The 27,874-nt window shown below is 40.4% G+C and overlaps 1 protein-coding gene across 4 annotated transcripts in view; it reads right to left on the bottom strand.

Annotated features, from left to right (window-relative positions):
• The window catches only part of PTPN2 (protein tyrosine phosphatase non-receptor type 2), a 58,129-nt gene that overhangs the window by 22,039 nt on the left and 8,216 nt on the right, over positions 1 to 27,874 (bottom strand). For all 4 annotated transcript variants that reach the window (XM_007062342.4, XM_027824759.3, XM_043539902.1 and 1 more), the window contains exons 3-5: positions 14,463 to 14,563; positions 11,508 to 11,606; positions 9,161 to 9,298 (exon numbers count right to left, since the gene is read on the bottom strand). In XM_007062342.4, coding sequence (XP_007062404.1) covers positions 9,161 to 9,298; positions 11,508 to 11,606; positions 14,463 to 14,563 — 338 coding nt within the window. The remainder of the gene's footprint in view (positions 1 to 9,160; positions 9,299 to 11,507; positions 11,607 to 14,462; positions 14,564 to 27,874) is intronic.

The following is a 27,874-nucleotide window of genomic DNA, read 5'->3' on the forward strand; positions in this document are numbered from 1 at the left end:
AGCTACTGTAAGGTGGGTACGAAACTGGTTGGAAAACCGTTCCCAGAAAGTAGTTATCAGCAGTTCAGTCAAATTTTTGATGATAGCTTTCTTTCAAACTTGTAAAGTTTGCGGACAATACCAAGCTGGGAGGCGTTGCAAGTGCTTTGGAGGATAGGATTAAAATTCAAAATGATCTGGACAAACTGGAGAAATGGTCTGAAGTAAATAGGATGAAATTCAATAAGGACAAATGCGAAGTACTCCATTTAGGAAGGAGCAATCAGTTGCGCACATAAAAAATGGGAAATGACTGCCTAGGAAGGAGCACTGCGGAAAGGGATCTTGGGGTCACAGTGGATCACAAGCTAAATATGAGTAACAGTGTAACGCTGTTGCAAAAAAGGTGAACATCATTCTGGGATATATTAGCAAGAGTGTTGGAAGCAAAAACATGAGAAGTATTCTTCTGCTCTACTCTGCTGATTAGGCTTCAACTGGAGTATTGTGTCCAGTTCTGGGTGCCACATTTCAGGAAAGATGTGGACAAATTGAAGAAAATCCACAGAAAAGCGACAAAAATGATTAAAGATGTAGAAAACATGACCTATGAGGGAAGACTGAAAAAACTGGGTTTGTTTAGTCTGCAAAAGAGACGACTCGGGGGGACAGGATAACAGTTTTCACGTATGTAAAAGTTTGTTACAAGGAGGAAGGAGAAGAATTGTTCTTCCCCTCTGAGGAGAGAGCAAGAAGCAATGGCTTAAATTGCAGCAAGGGAGGTTTAGTTGGACATTAGGAAAAACTTCCTTACTGTCAGGGTGGTTAAGCACCGGAATAAATTGCCTAGGGAGGTTGTGGAATCTCCATAATTGGAGATTTTTAAGAGCACGTTAGACAAACACTTAGTCCGGCCATGAGACAGGGGACTGGACTTGATGACCTCTCAAGTCCTATGATTCTATAACATACACAACAGTACAGAAGGGTTTGAAGACGTTTCCTCCAGGGTTTTACATATTTAAGTCACCATTTGAAGTGGAGAGAGTAATCATGTTACCTTTTTTCAGACTCTTCATTAAATATCATTTCAGTGAAAAGCCTTCCTAGCTTTACAAGAGGAAAGAAACTGCAGAGATAAGAGACCAAAAACTACAGAGAAAAATTCCACAAAGATAAGTGCATCAAAACAAAGACTCTCTCTTAAGTCCCAAGTTACTTGTAAATACTCATTCCTCAGATCCTTTCTTGAAAGAGTGCTACAGAACATCAGTATACCAGTAAAATATATTTTTATGCAATTGATGGTTAATATGCCATGTCAATTTCTCCCCCAGCAGTATGGTAGAAATTCCATTTCTACTTCCTCTTTATGTGCACAAGCAGGTAACATCATACTCATGGACTGCTTTGAAGACATGTACTCTTTTCTTTATGCTGCTTAAAGAATAGCAAATAAAAAGAGCTGCTTTTATGTCTCCATAAATCTAATGACCAGAGATCTAGCCTTATCTCCCTTCCAGTGGATACCGTGCTATGCCCTTATACCTAGGGCCCTACCAAACTCACAGTCCATTTTGGCCAATTCAAAAATAGTAAATTTCATGTTTTCAGCTATTTAAATTTTAAAATTTCATGGTGTTGTAGTTGTAGGGGTTCAGACGCAAAAAGGAGTTGTGGGGTGTGTGTGTGTGTGTGTAAGGGCGGGGGATTACAAGGTTATTGTAGAGAGTGTTGTGGCACTGCTACCCTTACTCCTGTGCTGCTGCCTTCATAGCTGAGTAGCTGGAGGGCAGCAGCTGCTGGCCAGGAGCCCAGCTGTGTAGGCAGAGCCACTGCCAGCAGCAGAGCAGAATTAAGGATGGCCTGGTATGGTATTGCCACCCTTATTTCTGTGATGCTGCCTGCAGAGCTGGGCCCTCACTCAGCAACCATCACTCTCCGGCCACCCATCTCTGAAGGCAGCATCACAGAAATAAGGATGGCATGGTACAGTATTGTCACCCTTACTTCTGCGCTCCTGCTGGTGGGGCACTGCCTTCAGAACTGGGCGCCTGGCCAACAGCCGCCACTCTCTGGCCGCCCAGCTCTACAGGCGGCGCAGAAGGGTGGCAATACCTAAAATAACCTTGCAACCCCCCTGCAACAGCCTTTTGGGTCAGGACCCCCAATTTGAGAAATGATGGTCTCCCCTGTAAAATCTGTATAGAATAGGGTTTTGGAGGTTTAAGTCCCTTATTAACCTTTTTGTCATACTGACTTAGAATATATCACCATTTCAAATCCACACCCACAGAAGTATTACATTTATGTCCCAGTCGCCTTACCAAGCCAGCCTGTTTAATCTACCCAGGCTCCACACCCAATCTCAGTCCCACTCCCTGGCCCATGTCCCAGTCTTCCCCATCCCTCTAGCTTCTTGCCCAACAGTCCCAATTCCTCCCCTCTCCCACATCCAGTCTCCTTGTCTCACTCTATTCCCGTTCTGATCAACCACCGTCTAGGGCAAGGCATTTCAAACTTTTTTTCTGGTGACCCAGTTGAAGAAAATTTTTGATGTCCGTGACCCAGCAGAGCTGGGAATGAGGTCTTTGGGGTGTGGGCTGCAGCTGGGGATGAGGGTTTTGGGGTGCAGGAGGAAGTTCTGGGTTTGGGGGGGCTTAGGGCTGGGGCAGGAGATTGGGGTGCAGGAGGGTGTCAGGGCTTTGGGCTGGGGGTGCAGGCTCTGGGGTGGGGCCAGGGATGAGGGGTTTAGGGTGCAGGAAGGGGCTACAGGTTTGGGGGGGCCTCAGGGCTGGGGCAGGGGATTGGGGCACAGGGTTGGGGTGCAGGCTTACCTTGGGTGACTCCCGGTCAGTGGCACAGCAGGGGTGCTAAGGCAGGCTTCCTGCTTGTCTTGGCATCACGGACTGCGCTGCGCCCTGGAAGCGGCCAGCAGAAGGTCCGGCTCCTAGGTGAAGGTGCGCAAGCACCTCCATGCAGCTCTTGCCTGCAGGCACCGCCCCGGCCAATGGGAGTGTGGAGCCGGAGCTCGGGGCAGAGGCAGCGCGCGGAGTGCCATGCCCTCCCCACCCTAGGAGCCAGCCCCGATGCGGGCTGCTTCTGGGGCACAGCGCAGTGTCAGAACAGGTAGGGACTAGCCTGCCTTAGCCGGGCAGCACCACCTATGGGATTTTTAAACGACCCCAGTTGGCGGTGCTGACCAGAGCTGCCGCAACCCAGTGCCTTGCATTCCGCGACCCAGTACTGGCTTGCGACCTGCACTGAATACCACTGATCTAGGGTGACCACCTGTCCTGAATTTGGTGGGACAATCCTGAAATGTACATTTTGAGTCCTGGTCTCAGGCTGAATGACTCCAGGACAGTATTTGTCCCAGATTCCCTGTGGCACCGCTCTGCGCCTTCCTGAGGCTCAGGGGCAGTGTCAGCCTCTTCCTGGTGTGGGGGCTGAGGTGGGCCTTATCCCCCTCCCCGCACCCCAGCCATCATGAGGTCCTGCCCCCCCCTCTTTCCCCTAAGACCCGGCCCCAGCCAGGCAAGAAACCAAAGCAGGGAAGTAGTAAGAGTAGCCCATGGAGCCCAGGCCACTGTGGGGAGCCCTGATCCTCCAATTGCTCTGGGCTATGTGCCCTGGGCTGCTCTTGGACAGGTGGAGGGTTTGGGGCTCCCCACAGCAGCCCAGGCTCCTCGGGCTGCTCTTACCACTGCCCAGCTCCGGCTTCTGGCCTGCCAGGCCTCAGGGGGAACAGGAGCAAGGGCAAGCCACAGAAAGGGACAAGGCTCCTGCATGTGTCCCATTTTTGCATTTTGAAAAAGGTGGCTACCAGCATCCTCAGCACTTTTACCCTCTACACTTGAGTTAGGTACTGCCTAATTGCATCCTTTTCCACACTGCCTGGGTGCAAGTAGGGGAAGCACAGGAGGGTCTTCCTGCTCTCAGTTCTGCTGCCCAGTGTCACAACTGTCTACAGCAGCCAGGAAGAACGGCTGCATATTTTCAGTGCAGATGGAATCTTACGAATTTAGCTGTCAAACACACACATCTCTACTTTGAACGTGCAAACAAATTTATCCAAGACTTGTAACTTGGCCAAATTTGGGTGGCTTTTCACAGGACCAACAAAGGGCATGTCTGTGACACAAATGCCACCCCACAACATTTCAAGCCTTTTCTTCAAAGCATGGAGCTGCTAGAGCTTCTCAGTAAAAACATTTATGAACAACATTTCCCCCTAATTTAATTCTTGGAAACAGCTGAACTGTTTTTGCTAACGCTTTCAAAACAATTCAACCTGAGGCAGACAACACCCAGTGTGGAAAATTTCAGCTCAGACAGTTAAGTTTTGGCTAAGTTATAAGCAACTGGAAACAGGATCTTATAATGGAATGTATCAGTCAACTTTAATAGAGATGGTAGTACCAGCGCTATCTATAATTAAGGCTAAGATTTAATCATGGGTATTTTTAGTAGAAGTCATGGACAAGTCACGGGCAAAAAAACAAAAAATCATGTCCCGTCACCTGTCCATGACTTATACCAGAAATACCCGACTGAATCTTAGGGGTGGGGTGGGTGTTGGAGGGGGAGGGAGCCCGGAGCACCAGCTGTGGAGGGGAAAGCCCCAGGGGGCTTGCTGCCTCTCCGGGCTTGCAGGGGGTGGGAGGACAGAAGGGAAGCCCCGGGTGGCCAGCAACTACTCTGGCTGCTGGCGGGGGAAGGGAAGCCCTAGATGGCCAGTGACTGCTCTGGCTGCTGCCGAGGTGGGTAGCCCCAGGATCAGCTGCTGCTCTGGCTGCCCCGGGATCATTGCCAAGAGCCCCTGAGCTGTGGCTGCTCCCACCGCCCCCAGGACTGCTGCTCAGGTGGTCCCTGGGGCCAGCCAGAGCAGCGGCCGGTGCAGCTGGCTGTGGGGTCAGGCAAGTGGCTGGCTACAGAGCTGCTCCAGTAGTGGCCAGTGTGGCTGTCCCCAAGGCCGCCCAAGGACCAGCTGCTCAAGCAGCCCTGGGGTCAGCTACAGCAGCTGCTGCAGAGTCCATGACCTCCATGACAAACATGGAGACTTAGCTATAATCAAGGAAAATGGGGGAAGAGAATGGAGGACACTCAAGTGAAGTCCTTGTAAAAAGGAAGAATCCGATTTGCAGATTCTGAAAAGATTTGCAAATTTGCATGTGTTAAGCAAAATTGAGGAAATTGTGTAACATCTGCAACACATGGTGCATTATTTTATTTAACTGTTAGTTGGGATCTTTCCCAACACTCTTCCCCTTCTCCAAAAGTCATAGACTATATGACACTGACCACAAAGGCAACTATGAACATTTGCATGGAACAGAACAGAAACGAATTAAGGTGTAAAATGCTATGCCTTATACTACTTTGCAGATAAATGCATTTCTGATAATCACTCTTCAACCCAAAAGACAAGTATATCCAGAAGTCTTCATTTTTCCACTAACACTGTAAAATATCCCTTTTTAGAATTCTTCACTCATATATATTTTGGTGATGCACTGCAGAGATGTGCTGTTGTACCGTAAGTAATGTACTGTTGAACAGTTTGAAAGAATTTTACAAATTCAGTAATCCTAGATTTCCCAGATCTTATGGAAACGTCAGGGTGCGTTGGCTCTTCAGATAAAGTTGTATTCTTGGTCTTCTTTTACTCCAGATCTAAAGTTCATACATTTCTCAATAAAAAATGTATTTGGTATGTTATTAATTAGTGGCATAACATTTAGAATAAGCTGCAAAAGATGCAGGTGAGCATCACTCATTTAGGACCAAATTCTTGATAATTTTATAGCACACTTATCACAGGTGGAATCAAATACAATCAGTGGTTAGTAGCCACTATGTAAAAGCTTGATGGTTAGAGGGGGAAAGTAATAATTTCAACCGTCGGAAATAATTATTTTGTGAATTATTATTAAGTATTGTTTTGTAGAAAGTACACAGGATTTCTGTTAAAATGTTATTTTATACGCTGGAGGCTTGTAAGAAGACCAGGGCATTTACATAGCACAGTCACCTTATTACCTTATTCCACTCTTGTGAAATAAGCCAACTTCACACAGAAGGATCTATTTAGAGCACATAGGGGGCTGCTTCAGAGGACTAAAAAACCCAAAGCCTTAAATGATGAGCAGCAGTGAAGTGAGAAGCGAACTGGGGGAATAGGAGAGCTTATGCAATGGATAACTTCTGCACTCCCCGCTATCTGAATCTCTGGACAATATCAGCCAGTACAAGTCCAAATGCTTCGTGGGAGTTACTTCAAGCATTAGAGTTGGAGTAACTCTTGGGAGTTGAAAGAGAAGGATACCAGGATGGTCTACTCCAGGCCCCTGAAGACAGAAGCCCCAAAACAACTTTATGGTATTTGAGGAGACTGCTGCCTCAAGTTGCCAAAAGCCGGGGAGGGCTTCATTTCCTCAACCCCAGCCCTTCAGGCACCATTCCTCCCTTCTTCACCTCTGCCACTAATATTAAAAAAAACCAGAAGGGATCAGCTGAGTGGGGAAAACGAAAGTCAAGAGGGCACAGCTGTGTAAAGTTCTACCTTGTCTTACTTTTACTCAGTGAGCCCGGCAACATGACCACCAGCTGTAGAATATTGATGTGAAGAAGCTCATGGAGGAGGTTTCAAATTCATATTCTTTCTAATTATCTTGTGTCAAAGCTTCTTTAATGACCATCATAGATTTAATTAACAATAACCGAAAGAATAGTAAATATGGCAGGCGACCAGCTTGGCTTAATGGTGAAATCCTAGCGGATCTTAAACATAAAAAAGAAGCTTACAAGAAGTGGAAGGTTGGACATATGACCAGGGAAGAGTATAAAAATATTGCTCGGGCATGTAGGAAAGATATCAGGAGGGCCAAATCGCACCTGGAGCTGCAGCTAGCAAGAGATGTCAAGAGTAACAAGAAGGGTTTCTTCAGGTATGTTGGCAACAAGAAGAAAGCCAAGGAAAGTGTGGGCCCCTTACTGAATGAGGGAGGCAACCTAGTGACAGAGGATGTGGAAAAAGCTAATGTACTCAATGCTTTTTTTGCCTCTGTTTTCACTAACAAGGTCAGCTCCCAGACTGCTGCGCTGGGCATCACAAAATGGGGAAGAGATGGCCAGCCCTCTGTGGAGATAGAGGTGGTTAGGGACTATTTAGAAAAGCTGGACGTGCACAAGTCCATGGGGCCGGACGAGTTGCATCCGAGAGTGCTGAAGGAATTGGCGGCTGTGATTGCAGAGCCCTTGGCCATTATCTTTGAAAACTCGTGGCGAACGGGGGAAGTCCCGGATGACTGGAAAAAGGCTAATGTAGTGCCAATCTTTAAAAAAGGGAAGAAGGAGGATCCTGGGAACTACAGACCAGTCAGCCTCACCTCAGTCCCTGGAAAAATCATGGAGCAGGTCCTCAAAGAATCAATCCTGAAGCACTTACATGAGAGGAAAGTGATCAGGAACAGTCAGCATGGATTCACCAAGGGAAGGTCATGCCTGACTAATCTAATCGCCTTTTATGATGAGATTACTGGTTCTGTGGATGAAGGGAAAGCAGTGGATGTATTGTTTCTTGACTTTAGCAAAGCTTTTGACACGGTCTCCCACAGTATTCTTGTCAGCAAGTTAAGGAAGTATGGGATGGATGAATGCACTATAAGGTGGGTAGAAAGCTGGCTAGATTGTCGGGCTCAACGGGTAGTGATCAATGGCTCCATGTCTAGTTGGCAGCCGGTGTCAAGTGGAGTGCCCCAGGGGTCGGTCCTGGGGCCGGTTTTGTTCAATATCTTCATAAATGATCTGGAGGATGGTGTGGATTGCACTCTCAGCAAATTTGCGGATGATACTAAACTGGGAGGAGTGGTAGATACGCTGGAGGGCAGGGATAGGATACAGAAGGACCTAGACAAATTGGAGGATTGGGCCAAAAGAAATCTGATGAGGTTCAATAAGGATAAGTGCAGGGTCCTGCACTTAGGACGGAAGAATCCAATGCACCGCTACAGACTAGGGACCGAATGGCTAGGCAGCAGTTCTGCGGAAAAGGACCTAGGGGTGACAGTGGACGAGAAGCTGGATATGAGTCAGCAGTGTGCCCTTGTTGCCAAGAAGGCCAATGGCATTTTGGGATGTATACGTAGGGGCATAGCGAGCAGATCGAGGGACGTGATCGTTCCCCTCTATTCGACACTGGTGAGGCCTCATCTGGAGTACTGTGTCCAGTTTTGGGCCCCACGCTACAAGAAGGATGTGGATAAATTGGAGAGAGTCCAGCGAAGGGCAACAAAAATGATTAGGGGTCTAGAGCACATGACTTATGAGGAGAGGCTGAGGGAACTGGGATTGTTTAGTCTGCAGAAGAGAAGAATGAGGGGGGATTTGATAGCTGCTTTCAACTACCTGAAAGGGGGTTCCAAAGAGGATGGCTCTAGACTGTTCTCAATGGTAGCAGATGACAGAACGAGGAGGAATGGTCTCAAGTTGCAATGGGGGAGGTTTAGATTGGATATTAGGAAAAACTTTTTCACTAAGAGGGTGGTGAAACACTGGAATGCGTTACCTAGGGAGATGGTAGAATCTCCTTCCTTAGAGGTTTTTAAGGTCAGGCTTGACAAAGCCCTGGCTGGGATGATTTAACTGGGACTTGGTCCTGCTTCGAGCAGGGGGTTGGACTAGATGACCTTCTGGGGTCCCTTCCAACCCTGATATTCTATGATTCTATGATTCTAACCAAAAATGCGAACGGTTTGCAGAACTAACAAGACATTGAAGAAACAGACCATGTTGCCAGCTTCTCTCTCCCAATGCCACTGACCAGATTACCTCCAAAATAGGTTCCAATTATAATCTTAAAAAGCCTGCTACTCTGTCATTGCCAATTAAAATTAAACATGGTGTTGGGATACTTTGATTTCCAATTTAGAGAAATTAAAAAGATTCAAGATTTCAGCACTTTGAATAGTGGCCTATTAATTTACACACACATACTTATTCAGATACATGTATGATTGTGTCTTTGGCACACGTTAAAAGCAAAATAAATTTTATTATCTTTTATGCAAAAGTTAGTCTAAACATGAAATGGTAGTTTGCTATACATATTTCAAACAATACTTATTATAGATTTAATCCTATGAATATGAGGTACACATGTATGGAGAAAAATGCTTACATTGATGTTTTCTAATTGTAGTAGATGTACTGTATAATAGGATTTTATGTCCTCTGATACTAGCTTCACACAAAATCCCGTTTCCTTGAACATCATGACTTCCTCTTCTTTTGTTGGCCAGTACTGTGCGCATTTTACCTAAATTAAAAAAGTAAGTAAATATTTGCCCACTGAGACAAGTGACAAAAATAAAATATACAGGATCACAGATTCTGCGTGGGGTGGGGGAATATGCATGCATTATGACAGCTTTTCCCTTCACCCTGAATATGGAGATAAATGGTCACTGTCATTAAGCTAAAGTATGTTAACAAACTTTCTTTTCAAGGATATACAGCATCCATTTACTAGCCACATGTATAGCTGAATTTAACACAGAGTTTTATACCCATTAAGATACACTGAAAAAAAAAAAAGTTATTTTATTTGTGAAAGTTATTAATGTCTAATTTGTGGACATGTTTCCAAAGAGTTGAAGCACTACTGAATTAGAGAATTTAGGGCTCAATTCTCCACTATTGAGCACTTCCCACAGTGATTTACATCAGTGCAAACAAAATATAAATTTGTATTTAGTAGCATTTTACTCTCACTTTGTCCAGATGTAAAATGACTACACCAAGTTCATAGGCTTTGCTATTTTAGGGCAAGCCACTGGTCTTACTACTACTACATGCCTCAAAGGAAAGGAGAGACAGTCACAACTCGACAACATTTTGCATGGGAGAGACGGATGGAGAAGATTCTTCTCTGACCCCTATAGCGAGTCTATGCTCTGAAGGATGAGAACTGTTCATTCGTAAATAATGCTTAGACTATACAGGCTGAGATAAAGTTATCCACTCCTTTTGAAAGACAAACAAAAACAAACAAACAAAAAAAAACAAACAAGCAAGCCATCCACAATACTGTCTTGATCCCTGGTAGCAGTGAATGCCACAGGATTACTTTACACTACATAAAACAGTGTTCTCCTTTATAAATTGTAGCTGTATTGTCACAGTTTGGGATTCTTTGTAAAACTCAGGGGCTTGCATAGCTGGTTCTAAGTGAATATTACACACACATTTACGTGCTTTTAACTATGTCCCTCATAATTTGGAATTTGAGTTAGGCCCTGTTCAAATCCTAGTTTTTACATTCTTATCACTTGCAAGTAGTGTTAAATGCTCCAGCCATATTCACTACCCTTTTCTTGCCCTTTTCCCAATTCTGATACATCTTGACATGCACCCAAACACCGTACTTGCTTTATATATCTCTACAACCAACAGACACCTTTACTGAGCTCTTCCAATGACACGTTTCATCCTTCAGAGAATTCTGCAAGTTCAGTGCCCACCAACCACATAAAAAGATTATTTTTGACAATATGCATTACTTTACATTTATAGAAGTTACATGTCACTTGCCATTGTGCTGCATCATCCCCAAGACTTTTAAATTCATGCATGATTTATCAGAATCCTTTAGTGCTTACTAAGATCAAACTCAGTTAGATAGGTGAGAAGTGAATGCGACTTTTGCATTTCCTTTGCTTGCATAACTGGATCCCAAAGCTCCAGGCCTAGTACATAGGGCCATAAAACTTTTCTAGCCAAGAATTTTTGAATGACCACAACTTGATTGCATTTATAGATACGAACTACTGCTAATATCTAGATATGTAATGAGTCACACATGCTGGCAAAAAAGTGCTCTCTCAAGTGATTCATATACTCTGAATTCTCACCGACTTGTAAGGAAGTGAAAACAGATTAGATTTATTTCTGCTGGTAGCACGAAGCCAGGCTTTCATTATCAACAGCGGTCTATTAACAAAACATTGCTACTGTTAGAAGATTTTGAAAAACAGAAAAAAGTCTCAATGAGTTAAACTTAAACTAAGTTTCCTACCTTTTACATCTCATGTTGGAACCAACCTAAGGAATTTCATCTTTCTAGACCTGTACTTACTGGAGACTGTTCTTACTGAAATGAATTTCACCTCTTAGCTCCACTACCTCATTTAATAAAGGTATCTTAGCCCTGTACAACTGGAAGAGAGTCTGTAAATACTCTCACTTATCCCCTCAAACTACTTCACTAATTCTACAAGCAGGACCAGAAACAACTTTAAGTATAGTATCTCAGTTGTCACAATAATCAAATGTGATAAAACAGCCAACAAGATTAGTGTTCCTATATTGTTATTTAAGCCTCCAGCAACAACAAAGAATGCATTAGCTCTTCACAACAGGACATTCCTAACGATTAAGAAACAACTTTAATTCCCAATTAAGTGTGGTTTGATAGCATTAAAAGTATGTTGTTTATGTACAAGTTGTATTAAATAGCCATTACTTACTGACTCTTTTTCAACGATTCTGTTTAGCATGACAACTGCTCTGGTCTTTTGTTGCCATACCATTAGCCAAAAATGGCAACAAGTATTAGGAAGTGGACCCTGCGCGAGTAAGGAGAGAAAGAGGTAAAACATTCACGTAGTGCTCAAAACAAGAATCATAATTCAATTATATCTGAAAAATTGTCTTCAAAGAAAACAGTGTAAGACAGGAAACATAAGTCAATTACACAGCTTATGCACAAATGCAGAATATCAATATTAAGTGAGTTTTTTGGAATGCAACAGCGAGGCGTTCCCATTAGCTAGCCCACAACAAAATATTCTGACATATTCATAATTAAAGTGATAAATTTATGAACAGCTTCAGAAAATTAATTTACATAAATAGAGATACACTATATTCCTCATCAACGACAGCGGTTAAAAAAATATTTTATGGATAGGATGTCAGTATCAGAAAGAATTATGCTTTCAGGCATTATTAGTGCAGAATCTGATGGATCCCGCAGTTCTTTTGATAGCTTTTTAAATGGTGAAGACTTGTTTCTCAAATGTAACACTTTTTTATTGCAGCATTCCATCACTTTACATAATCAGGAACGAGATTACTTAAACAGCTGTGAACATTCAAGTATTTCAACATCATTAAGTTTTATAACTAGCACAGCCGTTCTCAACCCGTGGGTCAGGACCTTAAAGTGGGTCATGACCATGTTTTAATGGGGTCCCCAGGGCGGGGCCCAGAGCTGAGGCTAAAGCCCAAGCCCCACTGTCCAGGGCTGAAGCCCTCAAGCTTCGGCACCCCTCAGGCTTTGGTCTCTCTTCCTGGGGTCTTGTAGTAATTTTTGTTGTCAGAAGGGAGTCACGGTGCAATGAAGTTGGAGAAATCCTGAACTAGCAAATTCAAGATATAGTGTAAACGGTGAAGTATTGAATCCTACAAGTAAATTCAGTCAAGTTCAAGCACAGAATGAATATGCATAGAAGTCTATTCCTCCGCATGCACACAGCACTGTCAACTAAGCTAATTTTTTTGTATTAAAGATTTTTTTTTTTTTTGGCAGACATTTTCCTGTAAAAAAATTATATATATTTAGAAGATCACAGCTTGGGGGCATTTTCAACATTTCCCTGCCCTCTGTGAAACAGTGATTTTTCACACGGCCCTATTTATAACTGTCCTGGATTTTGTATATAAAAGTAGTCTTTTTTCCAATTATATGCACGCAATGTGAATGACATCTCTGAATCTATGCACCCAGTAGATCAATAGTTTAAAAGCCCACTTCATATACAAAATCCAGGATTCCATATTTGGCAAAACACCATCCAAAATGTCAGCTGGACGCTTAGTAAAAAACAACAAAAAACACATTACGAAAAAGTATTTTTAAGCCAATCTTACTTAAAAGGAGAAGCTGTTTTCAGGCCTATTATTTACATACTAAGCAAAAGGTAAAAGTGGTTCAAATTATAAGGACTTGAAAAATCCACTCAGTCATGACGAGAAAGCTTCCCCCCCCCCACCCCAATATGTGAGAGAGACTAAGCTATTTCTGCAGAATTCAAATCATACATTTAGAAAAAGATTAAGTTTCTAGACATTTTTTATTGTTGCAAGAAGCCTTCCACTGTGAACTGAATGTACACTGATGCTCCACTGTTTTCCTGAGTCTGCCACAAGAGGTCCAAAAGCTCTACTATTGATACTGTTTGGCAACACCATGTGCAAGAAATTTACAACACTTAGGTCAGTTTCATAGCTACTGTTCAGAAACCTGTCATACCCTTAAACTGTCAAGTATCACATGGATTTCCCATCAGTTTCATGATGCTCTCCCTTAGAAAAACTGAGAAGTAGCAGAAACAGATTCTGAAATTGTACACAGATGAGGACGTCAAAAATGGAGGATGGAAGGGAAGATAAAGCAGTGGAGACTTCCCACAGTCAGACTACTCTGGAGGGGTGAGGGAAAATAAAAGTTCTCCCTTCCCTCAGTAAGAAATTATTGCTTCAAAACTGATCTATGGCTATCAGCCAGAACTTGACATGAAAAAGGAAACCCTCCAACGACTGAACTCCAGTATCCTCCCCCTTTCTTGAAGTTGGGGTGCTAAGAGAGTCCAGATTTCTTACCAAGATGTTTCTTCTGGACCTCCCTGGTTAGACTTCCCTAACCTCCTGTTTAACAGGTTTCGTCTTCCAGCCACTAAGTAGCGGGAATTTTTTTCAAACTATATAATGTATTTCTTGATGTTAAAATGGATTTATATTTACAAAGGACACAAGGCAAATGCGTGAATATGTTAAATTGGAGGAAAGTTGTCTATTATTTAGGAACCAATAGTAAGTCTCAAGCTTTCCACCACTACTGCTTGAGTAGATCTGAGTTTGCTCATTAATTCAGTGACACTGCTGCATTTATACATTTAAGTTACACAATATTTTACCTTATGTGGAAATATGGAAAGTCTGTACATGACCTGCATGAAGACAACTATAGCACACTGAGGATCAAAATAATAAAGGAGAAGAGGTTAACAAAGAAACCAAAAACTCTCCTCTGGATTTTTTGTCAATTCTTACTAACATTTACACTGATACCATTCATGTATGTGTTTTTGTTCAAAAGGAAGAGAGGACAATAACAGATAAAGTAATCATTTGGATATTGTCATAATTGTTGAAAAGAAAAGAAAAACCTGTTTTAGAAAAGTTTGAAAACTTTAATACATAGATTGCTATGAAATAATGCTTATCCTGCAAATATCTTATAAAAATTAGAAGAACATCCTTGTAATCAGATCAGACATACTGGCTATGTGTTTCATTTACTGACCGAGGAGAGCAGCAAAGATGGCTTCATTATCATCCCCAGAACGTAAGGCTGTGCTATGCCATAATGTCCATGTTCTCAATCTCCTATAACAATTTAATACCTGGTTACTACTTACCTGTGTTAAAATATAGTTTCTTTGGGCTTCTTCTATGACTACTAAACTGGCATTGATATAGTCATTCTCTGTGTTCTGCAGTTTTACACGACTTTGGTCATCTAAGAACAGAAAGTTAAAATTAAGACATATGACAAACATATGGAAGCAAAACTCATGAGATAAATTAATTTAACATATTTCCAGAATTTATCATGTCATGGTGTGATATTAAGGCATAACTGGCATTCATTTGGTCTAAGTGGAAAATTCACTCCTAGCTTAGTTATGTATGACTAACATTGCCATTCTTAACTGTTGAAAATAAAAATTTTATATATAAAATATTTTACACACATTAAAAAAATCCCATTATCCAAATATCTTTGGAAACATCCATATTCTCTGTATAATCAGAATTTTGGATAATCGTTTACAAGTTCTGATAGAAAGAGAAGAAATCAGAAGCCAGAGGTGAATTTTGGATAATCTGGGTTTAGATGTATGTGTATTTAAAATGGAACTCCCCATATAAGCCCCAACGCTGCAGCCAGAGCTGCAGCCCCTATGCCCATGCAAAGTTCTGCTCATTTTAAGTGACTTCAAAGGAACAGAGGCTCACAGAATTTTAATCAGCATTTTCTGACTCCTAACAGATTACCACAAATGTAATACAAATATTAGAATGTAGCACATTATCAATGAGGAAACTGAAACAGAGATCAAGTGACTTGACCACAGTCACCCAGCAGGCCAGTGACAGAGGCAGGAATTTACTATTTATGGGCCCAATCCTCTCAGTATGCACCGAAAACTCCAGGTTTACTTCAGTGATAATTGAGATTGCAAATCTTGTCAGGTATATAAATACCAATCATGCAACAAAGGAAATGCAACACAACTGACGAAAAGTTAAAACTGGAACCTGAAGCATATATCCTTAACAAAGCATTCATAGATTTTTACACTTAATTGTTTGATAACCTAGTGGCAGATGACATCCTCATGCTAATTTGCTCCCTAAGCCTTCAGCAAGTAAGTGAGCAATTCAGGAGAAAATCACTAGCCTACAACCATACTGTCACACATAGTTCCCACATTGTTTTCAAGAAGATATGTTGAATATTGATAATTTAAAATATAATATGTTAAAAAAAAAAAAAAAGAAGAGGCTTGTTAATGCAGTAACAAGCCTGAAATTTTAATCAAGGATCAGGATATTCACAGTCAAGGTTCCCACAACAATCTTAACTCTCCCCTCTTGCATACTTGTTTTATAAGAAAGTCTCATTACAATCACATATCACTGAAAGAATAGGTTCTCATTGCACAATAATATTAATGAATTATAGTTTTTCTTAAGCACAGATGGAACACTTGGTATTCATACATCTATGGTGCACAGTCACGTAATGAGGCTCCCCTAATCTGTATTCCTGAAAGAACAAAAATCATTTCCAAAAAACAGTTAAAGTTACCAAATGCCAAAGTAATTATCACAAACCCAAGCACTTAAAAGGAAATGAATAGATAAGGCTAAGTTTTATACTGTCCACATATTAATTTTTTTTTTAAATATACAGAAATGCATCTCTCACCACAACACAAAGATCTTAACTCTGATCCATGGATTGTTGAGAATTTTATTTATTTTGCATTATATTTGTTAACTTGATTTCATGATTCACAAGTGTAAATAACTACACTAGGTGCAAAGCACTGGAGAATTAAACCCCGATGTCCAACTGGGCTACCCACTCACTAGAAAGAACTCCCATTCAAAACCAATGAGGGAAAGATTGAGTCCAAAACCATGTACAACAAATCCTTAATAATTTGCCTACGTATAATCTATTTCTCTAAAACAGCTAGTGCATATGTTTTCAAAGAGGTTTAATCACATAGAAAATGAGCTAGAGGTAAGCAAAGAATAAAACTGAAGTGAAATATTTCAAACCACAGTGATTTTAAGAGAACTTTAACAAGAACGATTTGATTCCCCCCCCGCCCCCAACATTTTTTAGAAACATCCTCCTTTGTCTTCAGAATTAATGTGGCAACTTTCAAGCCAAACCCCATTTTTCAAGCCAAAGTATAAAGCTATACAAAGGAAGCTGATTGAAATCATAACTCTGGAGAGACTACCGCCTTTCCAAAATATACAAGAAGAGAGTCAAGACTGATGCAGAACCCTAATTTTGTAACTTTGATGTCCTCCAGATGGATTTTTTTTTTTTAAATGAGAAAAAAGGAGGGACCTGACCCAATGGTACACATTTTATGAAGGGCCTCCAAGCATTGGGCTTCTCACCCCTTTCCCTCTATGCAATAGCCTACATCCATTGACCCTTGAGAGCACATTGCAGCCTCTTGGGGAGAGAAATGCACTGATGGTTGAGACCATTTTGGTTTGTTCTCTTCCTTGGCTTTGGCAAAGTTACTGGTTTAACTATGTTTGCATTAATATTTCTAGTACGTGGCAAAAGGACCTGGAGCTGTAGGTAGACTTTTAAAAAAAAAATTATATACCTCCATATGGAGGCTAACACACATGTAAATTACAGATTTAAAGAGATACTATGTATGTTTTACGCAAAATATGTATCCTCACATTGTATTGCCTGGAAATAAAAATGTTAACAGATTTTCCTTTCCTGTATTGCTTTATTTTATCTGAAATATTTCTACTGGACAGAAACCAAGATCTTTGTAAATATTACATGTCATTTGCCAACAGGAAAAACTTAAGATCTTGTTATAGTAAATCACTCATACAGATGCTAGTGTTCTCGGAAAGATGATGTCAGCAAGTACTGTTAACAGTTTAATCACTCTTCAACTGCTGTATCATTTCCAAATAGGAGATAAAAGACCCCAAAGAGGTTTCACACAGTAACGTGTGCACACAAGGTATTCAGCCTTACTTTTTAAAACACTAAAAGACAGACAATAAATAAAATTAAAATTCCTCTCTGTAGAACATGGTGAAGAGAATCTTGGGGTTGGGGTAGTGGGAAACAATACCAAAATTTAAGTGCTATCCTATAAATACTAGCCTGTAATCCACCAGACAGAAATAAATACAGTACAAGGATGCATTGATCCTATTCTTTCCACCAAAAAGAAGGTTCCTGGAAGACACTAGGACCTAGAAACCTCATGTGTGTCCTGGCTTGCTCTACTGAAATCAATCGAACAAGCCAATTTGAGAGTTAACGGTAATAATGTTTCCAGTTTGTAAATAATTTCCAGTTATTATTCATTCAATACTTGAACTGATTATATAAATAACAGAACTTTTACAGATTAAATTTTGTTTAAACAACCCCACTTACCTAAAAATTTATTGTTAGCCATGCCAACAGAAACAGCTATGATGTAGGATTTCTAATTTTTCTAAAACACACAAATTTTCCACTACAGAGTGTGCCATCAGAACAAAAAGTGGAAATCTTGAAAAATGCTTCTTATGCTGGTTCCCCTACTAAGAAGGCTTCTATACCCAGAAGAACAACGCCTGAAATTAGCAACCTCTTCAGTTACTTACTTTAGGTGAAATCCTGGCATACCGAAGTCTATGACTAAACACCATTATTTTTGATGGGGTCAGAATTTAATGTTTCACCTCTTTGTCCACTCTCGTATACATCAAATTGTTTACATGTATTGAACAGCCAAGTGGAGGACTTACCTGACCTGCTGCTGTTCTTACAACCAATTAATGGGAAAGAGGGTTTTTTTGGAGAAAAAAAAAAAAGTTATGTTTCCAGAAATGAAAGCACAATAAGGCTTTTCAATAACCTTTGATAAAAGTTTAGCAAGCACAATTCCTGTTTCCTAAACATGGCACTATTAATAGCCAGGAGGAAGAAATACTATTTACTGGATTAAAGAAAAAAGTTCAAAAGAAAATGTGGGTGAAAAAGCCCTGAACCATCCCAATGGCCCAATCTGAGGCACCCTTGCAGACAACAAACCCTCCTCCCTCACAATGAAATCCAAACCTGATCATTCCCAGCTCCTGATTATTCCCAACTCCAACAGATTGTAAAATACAGTGCTAACAAGTTTCAGAGACTGCATAAAATAAAGGGAAGGCCGAGTGGTTTTCCCCCTTTGCACCATATTACCACTTGCTGTAACAAATCAGTACTGACATGTTGCATAAATCAAGGTTTAGCCCATAATTTCAGTATAACTACTGCACAGAGTTCTGATTATATCATGCTATACTTGTACAGCATGATTTTCCAAATATTCCAAACATCCACAGATCCTCCAATTGATTTCACTGTAATTTGTGAAAGTCACTTCTGAAAAATCAGGCCACTAATTTTGAATCAGAATTTGTATCAGCTGTTACGTTTTGTTTTAGTTATTTTCTGATGCATCTTTTAGCTTATTCCTGGAGTGCTTATCATGGTAAACTATAAATATCAATCATAAAAATCAGAATTTGTATAAATTGTTAAACTCTACATCCACAGGATCCATCTCTAGCTCAATTTCTAACACTGACAGCACAGCTGAAATGCAATATGCCTATTTTTAGCCTGACATCTTCCTGCTCTAACAATTAAGAATTGTGAAGGTGCTAACAGTAAATCTGAGATATAAAACTAAAATCACACTATAGAAAAACAATCCGAAGACTTTGACAGGACAGATAAGAATGTCCTTCAAATTCTTGTAAGAATTACAGCCCCAAAAGTTGTTTTCCTTTTAACAATGTGTTTTCTGAGAAATGGTTTCATCTGTCAGGAAATGACTAGCTCTCAAACTGAACCCAGTGACATTTCAGATTAGCTTCCTCTTTCACTACCACCGTACAGTCAAACTGCCCCTTTCTCTACTCTAGAGTAATTTTACTACCCATCAAATGTCAGAGTACATTTTTTCTATTAGCATCAGCAAAAACGAGTGTTTTTTTTATAGCCTTTTCAAAGATAAGTTATTTATCCACCACAATTAGATGCATGCTAATAAAAAATAAATAAGCTAAAATATTTATGAAATTGTAGACAGTACAAAAATGAATATTTAAATATCTATTACAGGTTATATTTGAAGATTCACATGGATTTATGTTTTTGTTTTAACAGTTAACATGGACTATGTTACATATGTTTCCGTACAGAAGTTTAATTATCTTTGCTCTGTGAAAGGAGCAAATAATAAACTCAAGTGACATGAACCATGTTACAAAGCACATTGAAGAACTGCCACTAACTTCAGTGGGCTTGGATCAGGCCTGTAATGCCTAAGGCAGTCAAGAACTTTTCTAAAAAAAGCTGTTGCTACTTTTTTAGCCTGTATATTGGAAGCATCTCAGTTGTAAATTTATGGGCAGACTTTAATTGGTTTCACTGTTCGTGTTTTCTGGGCATTACGGATTAGATGTGGCAATCTCATCGGACATTGTGAGACAGTTCTACCAGATTATTATCGTGGATATCTAGTCTGTAGTCTTTTTAGAAATTAGTAGTCTCTGCTCCCACTGCCCCACCACTCCACAGCATAGCTTTGCCATTTGATAGTTCAGATGGAGCTCAGAAGCTCTCGTCCCATAAGTGAGCACATTTTTTAAGGATCACCATCTTGAAGGAATAAATGATAAAATTTTCAACTCTGAATGATTCGTGCCTCCCTAATAAAATAGTTAGATAGCTTCTAGAGAGCTATCAGCAAGCACAGGCAATTATTATTACCACCAATGTTACATTTAAACAAAGTTAAAAGTATATGAAAGTTGCAAAGTCTAGGACTCAAAAGTTAGGATGTACCAGGATTAAGGATGCCAAGCAACCTTAATTCAGCATTCTTGTATGTAGGGGTTATGATCAGGTTGTGTACCCCGAGACTAAATTCCACAGCAGCAAACCCTAAATGCTATGGAATTTCGGGTTTACTGTCATGGAAATGTTCACTTATCCCAAACTCATGAAATACCATTTATTGCCCCCACACATATGTGACTACCCATCCCTTATTTGGGGATGTACTGAAATTTATTAAAATTTGTAAATACCATTTCAAACATTAATTGAAGTTTACAATAACTGTATGGTATACATGAGGGCAGTAGAAGTGTACATTTGAGAGAAAAATAGAGGGTAGGCTAAGGGAAGTGACGTTTCCCTAAAATATCCCTTAAAATAAACCATTGTCCCTTATTTTCCATACAATCAAGGTGCTCACCTTTGCGCGCGTGCACGCACACACACCCCCCCCTTACTGCTGATATTTGAAAATACTCATGATGTAAAATTCAATGATGATTATTTTCAAAGGCAATTTATTTCATTATGCTCTCCTGGTGGCCGGCTCCAATTGCTGCAGCTCCTGCAGTGTTGTACAGGTGGCTCAGCTCAGAACCTCCTTTCCTTCCTGTGTGCCAAAGAAGGGAGGAGCTTGTGGCTGGCTGCAGCAGCTCATCTCCTGGGCCTTAGTTGCTGTGCTGTTCTCCAGCTTGCTAACCTACGTTTATCTCTCTTCCTACTCCCAGCTGTAAGCTCAACCCTGATCCCCTGCTGTTGCCTGGTTCCATGGAACAGTGCCATGTAATCCAGCTAATACCATCATGGGAAAACTGCATCCTAAGAGGCAGCTGGAAGCAGGTCCTGCCAAGACAGGAAGAAAGAAAACAAGTCATAAAATGACTTGCTGCAGCAAAATAAATTCTGTGGTAGAAGTGCTGAATTCTATAGCATCTCAGAAGAAATTCCAGGCATGAAATCAGAGTCCAAGGGGCCTCAACAGATGAGTACAGAAGAAGATCACATCCCTCAAATATACTGTCGCAGGCTTTCTAAATACCACTGTACTGGTCTGCACTCAGTATTTTTGCTGTTCTCTTTGCACCAGAGCTACAAATACTTTAAAATTAAAGCTCAAACTCTGGAGCAAAATTCTGCAATGAGGAGTGAATTCCCTGAGAACAGGGCAACACATGGGGCCTTTGGCAGACTCTTGCCCAGCACTATACATTGTTTTATGGCAAAGTCAGGAATATAACTCAGCTGTTATGAGTTCAAGCCTACTGGCTTAACTACAAGAGAATATCTTTTCTTCTTATAATCCTCTCATTCACCATCAATCCAGTGCGCAAAATGAGGCATTGCTCTGTAGAACAAATATTTTGTGATAATGTAATTGAACACTATCATAATGCATACACACAAGAGGCCCAACTTAAGGGCATGATGACTGAAGTCAATGGAAACAAGAATTTTTGCTATAAGCTGGGGACTTATCAGTTGGAAGCGACAGAGGAGGAGAAAGACCTGGGTGAACTGGTTGATCACATGATGACTATGAGCCGTCAACGTGATGCAGCGGTGAAAAAGGCTAATGCATCAGGCAAGGTATTTCCAGTTGAGACAGGGAAGGGTTAGTACTAGGACTGTCAAGCACTGAAAAAAATTAATTGTGATTAATCACACTGTTAAATAACAATAGAATATCATTCATATAAATATTTTTGGATCTTTTCCACATTTTCAAATACATTGATTTCAATTACAAAGAATACAAAAACAATGAGGAGTCCAATGGCACCTTAAAGACTAACATTTATTTGGGCATAAGCTTTCGTGTGTAAAAAACCCACTTCTTCAGATGTGAAGTGGGTTTTTTACCCACAAAAGCTTATGCCCAAATAAATTTTAGTCTCTAAGGTATCACCGGACTCCTTGTTTTTGTGGATACAAACTAACACTGCTAACCCTCTGATACTTGACAAAATACAAAGTGTACAGTGCTCACTTGATATTAAAAATATTTGTACTGTAAAAACAGTATTTCAATTCACTTATACAAGTACTGTAATGCAATTTTTATCATGAAAGTTGAACTTACAACTGTACAATTATGTACAAAAATAACTGCACTCAAACATAAAACTTTAGAGCCTACAAGTCCATTCAGTCCTGCTTCTTGTTTAGCCAACTGCTCAGACAAACTAGTTTGTTTACATTTGCAGGAGATAATGCTGCCCACTTCTTGTTTACAGTGTCACCTGAAAATGAGAACAGGCGTTCTTATGGCACCATTGTAGCTAGCATTGCAAGATATTTACGTGCCAAATGAGCTAAAGATTCAGCTGTTCCTTCATGCTTCAATCACCATTCCAGAGAACATGCGTCTATACTGAAGATGGGTTCTGCTCGATAATGATCCAAAGCAGTGCAGACCAATACATGTTCATTTTCATCATCTGAATCAGATGCCACCAGCAGAAGGTTGATTTTCTTTTTTGGTAGTTCAGGTTCTATAATTTCTGCATTGGAGTATTGCTCTTTTAAGACTTCTGAAAGCATGCTCCACACCTTGTCCCTCTCAGATTTTGGAAGGCACTTCAGATTCTTAAACCTTGGGTCGAGTGCTGTAGCTATCTTTAGAAATCTTACATTGGTACCCTCTATGCATTTTGTCAAACCTGCCACGAAAGTGTTCTTAAAATGAACATGTGCTGGGTCATCATCAGAGACTGCTATAACATGAAATATATGGCAGAACGCAGGTGTAAAACAGAACAGGAGACATACAATTCTCCCCCAAGGAGTTGAGTCACAAATTTAATTAACACATTTTATTTTTTTTTTAAATGAGTGTCATCAGCATGGAAGCATGTCTTCTGGAATGGTGGCCAAAGCATGAAGGGGCACACAAATGTTTAGCATTTCTGGCACATAAATACCTTGCAATGCCAGCTACAAAAGTGCCATGCAAACATCTGTTCTCACTTTCAGGTGACTTTGTAAATAAGAAGTGGGCAGTATTATCTCCTGTAAATGGAAACAAACTTGTCTGTCTTAGCAATTGGCTGCACAAGAAGGAGGACTGAATGGACTCGTAGGCTCTGAAGTTCTACATTGTTTTGTTTTTGAGTGCAGCTATGTAACCAAATAAATAAATAAATCTGCATTTGTAAGCTGCACTTTCACAATAAAGAGATTGCACAATAGTACTTGTATGAGGTGAAGGGAAAAATACTTTTTTCCTTTTATCATTTTTACAGTGCAAATACTTATAATAAAAAAAATAATATAAAGAGAGCACTGTACACTTTCTATTCTGTGTTGTAATTGAAATCAGTATATTTGAAAATGTGGAAAAACATCCAAAAGATTTAATAAGTTTCAATAGGGATTCTATTATTTAACAGTGTGATTAAAACAGTGATTAACTGTGATTAATTTTTTTTTATCATGATTAATTTTTTTGAATTAATCACACACGTTAACTGCAATTAATTGACAGTCCTCGTTAGTATCATTATACTGATGAGACCTCATCTGGAATAGTGTGTGCAATTCTGGTCTCCCAAGTTTAAGAAAAATTAATTCAAACTCGAACAGGTGCAGCGAAGGGCTACTAGGATGATTCTAGGTACTTTATGAGAGGAGACTCAAAGAGCTTGGCTTATTTAGCCTAACCAAAAGAAGGCTGAGGAGAGATATGATTGTTCTCTAAAAACACATCAGAGGGATAAATACGAAGGAGGGAAGGGAGTTATTTAGGTTATTTGCCAATGTGGCCATAAGAATAAATTGCCCATCAACAAGTTTAGACTTGAAATTAGGTGAAGGTTTCTAAACATCAGAAGAATGAAGGAATATGGAACAGCCTTCCAAGGGGAGCAGTGGGGGAAAAAGTCTAACTACCTTCAAGACTGAGCTTGATAAGTTTAAGGAGGGGACTACATAATGGGACTGCCTACAGTAGCATGTGACCTATCGGGGACTGCCAGTAGCAAAAATCCCAAATGGCTGCCGACAGGACACTAGATGGGGAGGGCTCTGAATTATTACAGAGAATTCTTCCCCAGGTACCTGCCTGGTAGGTCTTGCCCACATGTTCAGGGTCTGATTGCCAGTCTGATCTGGGGAAACATTCCTTCCCAACCCCAAATATGGCAGAGATGGTGGTGGTTTTTCCATCTTCCTCTGCAGCACGGCGCAGGGTCACATGCAGGTTTAAACTAGTGTAAATGGTGAATTTTCTGTAACTTGAAGTCTTTAAACCATGATTTGAGGATTTCAGTAACTTAGAGGTTAAGGGTCTATTTCAGAAGTGGGTGGCTGAGGTTCTGTGGCCGGCAATGTTCAGGTGGTCAGATTAGATGATCACGATGGTCCCAGTCTATGAAAGATCCCCTTTGACACTAATGGGCTTTGGATCAGGCACTAAGGTTGCATAGGCAACTTTAATGCTAGCATTTCCTTATTTTTTGAGTGCTTGACTTTATGGTCTTAATACTACATCTTTTAATCTAGTTTTTGCAGATAATTAACTACAAAAATTGAAAACCAAGTTCTGTTGTGCAGAACTATACTGTTCTACCCCCCATGGGTCATCATGGTTTAAACCCAGGACTTCCAGATCCACAGCACAGACCTCTACAGCTTGAGTTAAAAGAGAAACTGATCGAAGTAGAAGATTTATCCTCTGCGGAGCAGCTACGATAGAAGTATGAACACACATAGCCAGCAGTTTACACGCTATTTGCTAGACAGCAGTGGAATACTGGGACTCAAAACTCCTCAGTTCTATTCCTGGCTCTGGAGGGTCTAATTGCTACAAACAGCACAATCTAACACAGAGTTAGCATATACATTCTGAAAGATAGTGCAGTGGTGGCTGAGACTTGAGTCTGATATACCAATTCTACCTGAACTGGACTTGTGCAACCTCCTGGTTACCCCATCTGTGAAAAGGGAACAATGTGTGCCTTCCTCCTCAGGGAAGTGTATGGAGCCTTGCTCAGTAACAAGGTCTGTAAGTCCACAGTATTAATACCATTCTTACCTTGGGTTCTATCTCACCACTCTTTTGCCTAGGCCAAACGGGTGGCTGTTGTTCTAGTTCTGTAGGGCATGGGAACACACCCAGGGCAGATGGAAAGTCAATAAGACCCAAGAGTGTTGTCAGTAAGAATGCAGGAAGGTCTGTGGGGCCTGGTAGCGCCTTCAGTACAGATGCAATGTTCAGAGATTTTAGCAGCAAGCTTCTAACAGGCTCTATGGGGCACATCCAAATATTGTTCAAAGGCTTGTAACTTGGCCAAAGCTTGGTGGATTTTCACAGCTACAGGAAAAGGCATCTCTGACTTCAGAACAACATCTGATTAATTTTGAATTCCTGCTCCAATCCACGGAGGCAGTGGAACTTTTCAAAGGCGGGGGGGGGGGGAGAAAAAGTCAACTCTCTATTCTTCCTCACTTCATCCTTCCAAGTGGTTAAGTTGGGTTGCTGATGCTTTCCAGAAAAATTCAGCATGAGACAGAGACCAAGCATCGAATAGTTAAAGTTAGGCAAAGATATACGCAACTAAAAACAGAAGCTTATTTTAAGAAGTGTTAAGTCATACCTATAGAACCTGCTACTAGGTCCATAAAGATTAATGTTTTATTAGTAGTATTTTACACCTGTATTCACTTTTCCATCCAGATATTTCAAAGCACAAAGAAAAATATCCTCATTTTTACAGACTGAGAAATTGAGGCCGAGATATTTACCATTGCAGCCACTGATTTTAGTTGCCTAAATCTAAGACATTTTGGGCCTAATTTTGAGACATGTTGACCACTTGCAGTTATCACTCACTTCAACTGGAAATGCAGAAACTCAGCGCTTCTCAAAAATAAAACCCCAGGTATGTCAGATTGACAATTTAAAAAAAAAAAAAAAAATTTAAGGCCACTAATTCTGCCAGATGAAAACATGTATTATAAATGTTGTTAAAAGAGTGATCAATGCTAATTCAAATAGAGCAACAACAAACGAAGTTCTCAGAGGAAATTCCCTAAAAATATTTTAGCAAGCAACACAGGGCTTCTGTATGAGACACAAAATAAGAATGGATAAATATGGGGGGGGGGGGGAAATCAGATTTAAATCAAAGAATAAACAAACCTATTTTAAATAAAATTTGAAAATCTGACAACCTACATTAAGGCCTTAACTTAACATACTCTATTAAAATCATTTAAATTAAATTTAAAAAAAAAAAAAAAAACTAATCTTCAAGTGATGCCAAAGGTTTAAAGAAAGTCAAAACACTGAACCGGTGAAAGTCACTGGCCAAGTACCTGGAACTAGAATTTGTTGAAGTGCAAAACCTGCTTTTGACAGCAGCAGCCTTTTCTGCAGGGGCAAAAATAATATTTTCTATATTTGTTTATTCCACTAGTTCAATTAACAGTTCATTTAACACTGAGAAACTGACTGGGAGCTGGAAAAGCAGGAAAAGTTATTTTTCTCTTCCAATTTATGAATAAATACTAGGTCGGAGAGGTTGAGATCTACTAGTCCTAAAGTCTTGAAAGATATTGTGACCAGAAACAATCAGTTCAATTCACTATCTACAGACCAGAATGCCTTTGCTTAATAAATCAATTTTAATTTATCAATAAATGTTTTCCATTTATTTTTTTCTTATGTATCCAACAGTGTTAAGGTAGTTTTATTTAACTAATAAAAACAATTTTAAAATGCTGGTTTTGTGCATTGTACTTTAATTCCAATTTCCATTCAAATGCAGCTTGACAATTCACAAGTAATACAATGAATCACCTAGTAAATAACATAATAAAAAGTGTAAAAGTTTAAGAATCTGTAACAAACCTTTATAAACTCCATAAGTATTTAAATAAAGGGGCACAGCTACAGTGTATCCTCAAAATTAGAACAAAGAAGTAGCTGCCAGAGTTTCCAGCCAATAAAAGCAGAAGCAGCCAAAGCAGTGACTCCTGTATTGGGATGAGGGGGTAAAATGGGGCACAGCCAGGGTCACCTTTCTCCCAGCATTCCCTTGGACCCAGAACTGTACAAGGGATAGCACCCTGACTCTCTTGGCACTAAGACCCAGGTGGTGCTGTGCCTTGCCATCCCTCACCCCCATGTGATCCAACCTTGGGGGGAAACTACAGAGAGACTCCAGCAAGTAAGAACAGAAGCAGCCAAATCAGGGATTTCTGGACATTCAGAGACATTTCTATATATAGCTGGACTTACTCCATCCTGTACTGATTGGGTGCTTGATCCAACCCTCCCTCTCATCTTTTTTCTCCTGCCCAGTTCCCCTCAATCCCTTTCCCTTTAACTAATCCCCTTCTAAGCACCCATCTCACACACAGCCCCAAAAAAGAATCATGGCACTAACATGACATCAGCCAACATAACATGTTTACTCTGCTTGTCTGTTCTACCCCCTTAACCCACACTCTGCCTGTCTTGTCTATTTAGATTGTAAATTCTTTGGGGGCAGGGACCACTCTGTTTGTACAGTGCCTAGCACAATGGGGCCCTGTTCTTGCTTGGTCCTTAAGCACTACTGTATTAAACATGATTAATTATAGAAACCAATGAAAATCAACCTCTCTTTAGGAAAATAAGTACAAATGCAAAACAAAATGGAAATTGTTCATTTA

The sequence above is a fragment of the Chelonia mydas genome, chromosome 2, assembly GCF_015237465.2.
Source record: "Chelonia mydas isolate rCheMyd1 chromosome 2, rCheMyd1.pri.v2, whole genome shotgun sequence".
Taxonomy (NCBI): Eukaryota; Metazoa; Chordata; order Testudines; family Cheloniidae; genus Chelonia; species Chelonia mydas.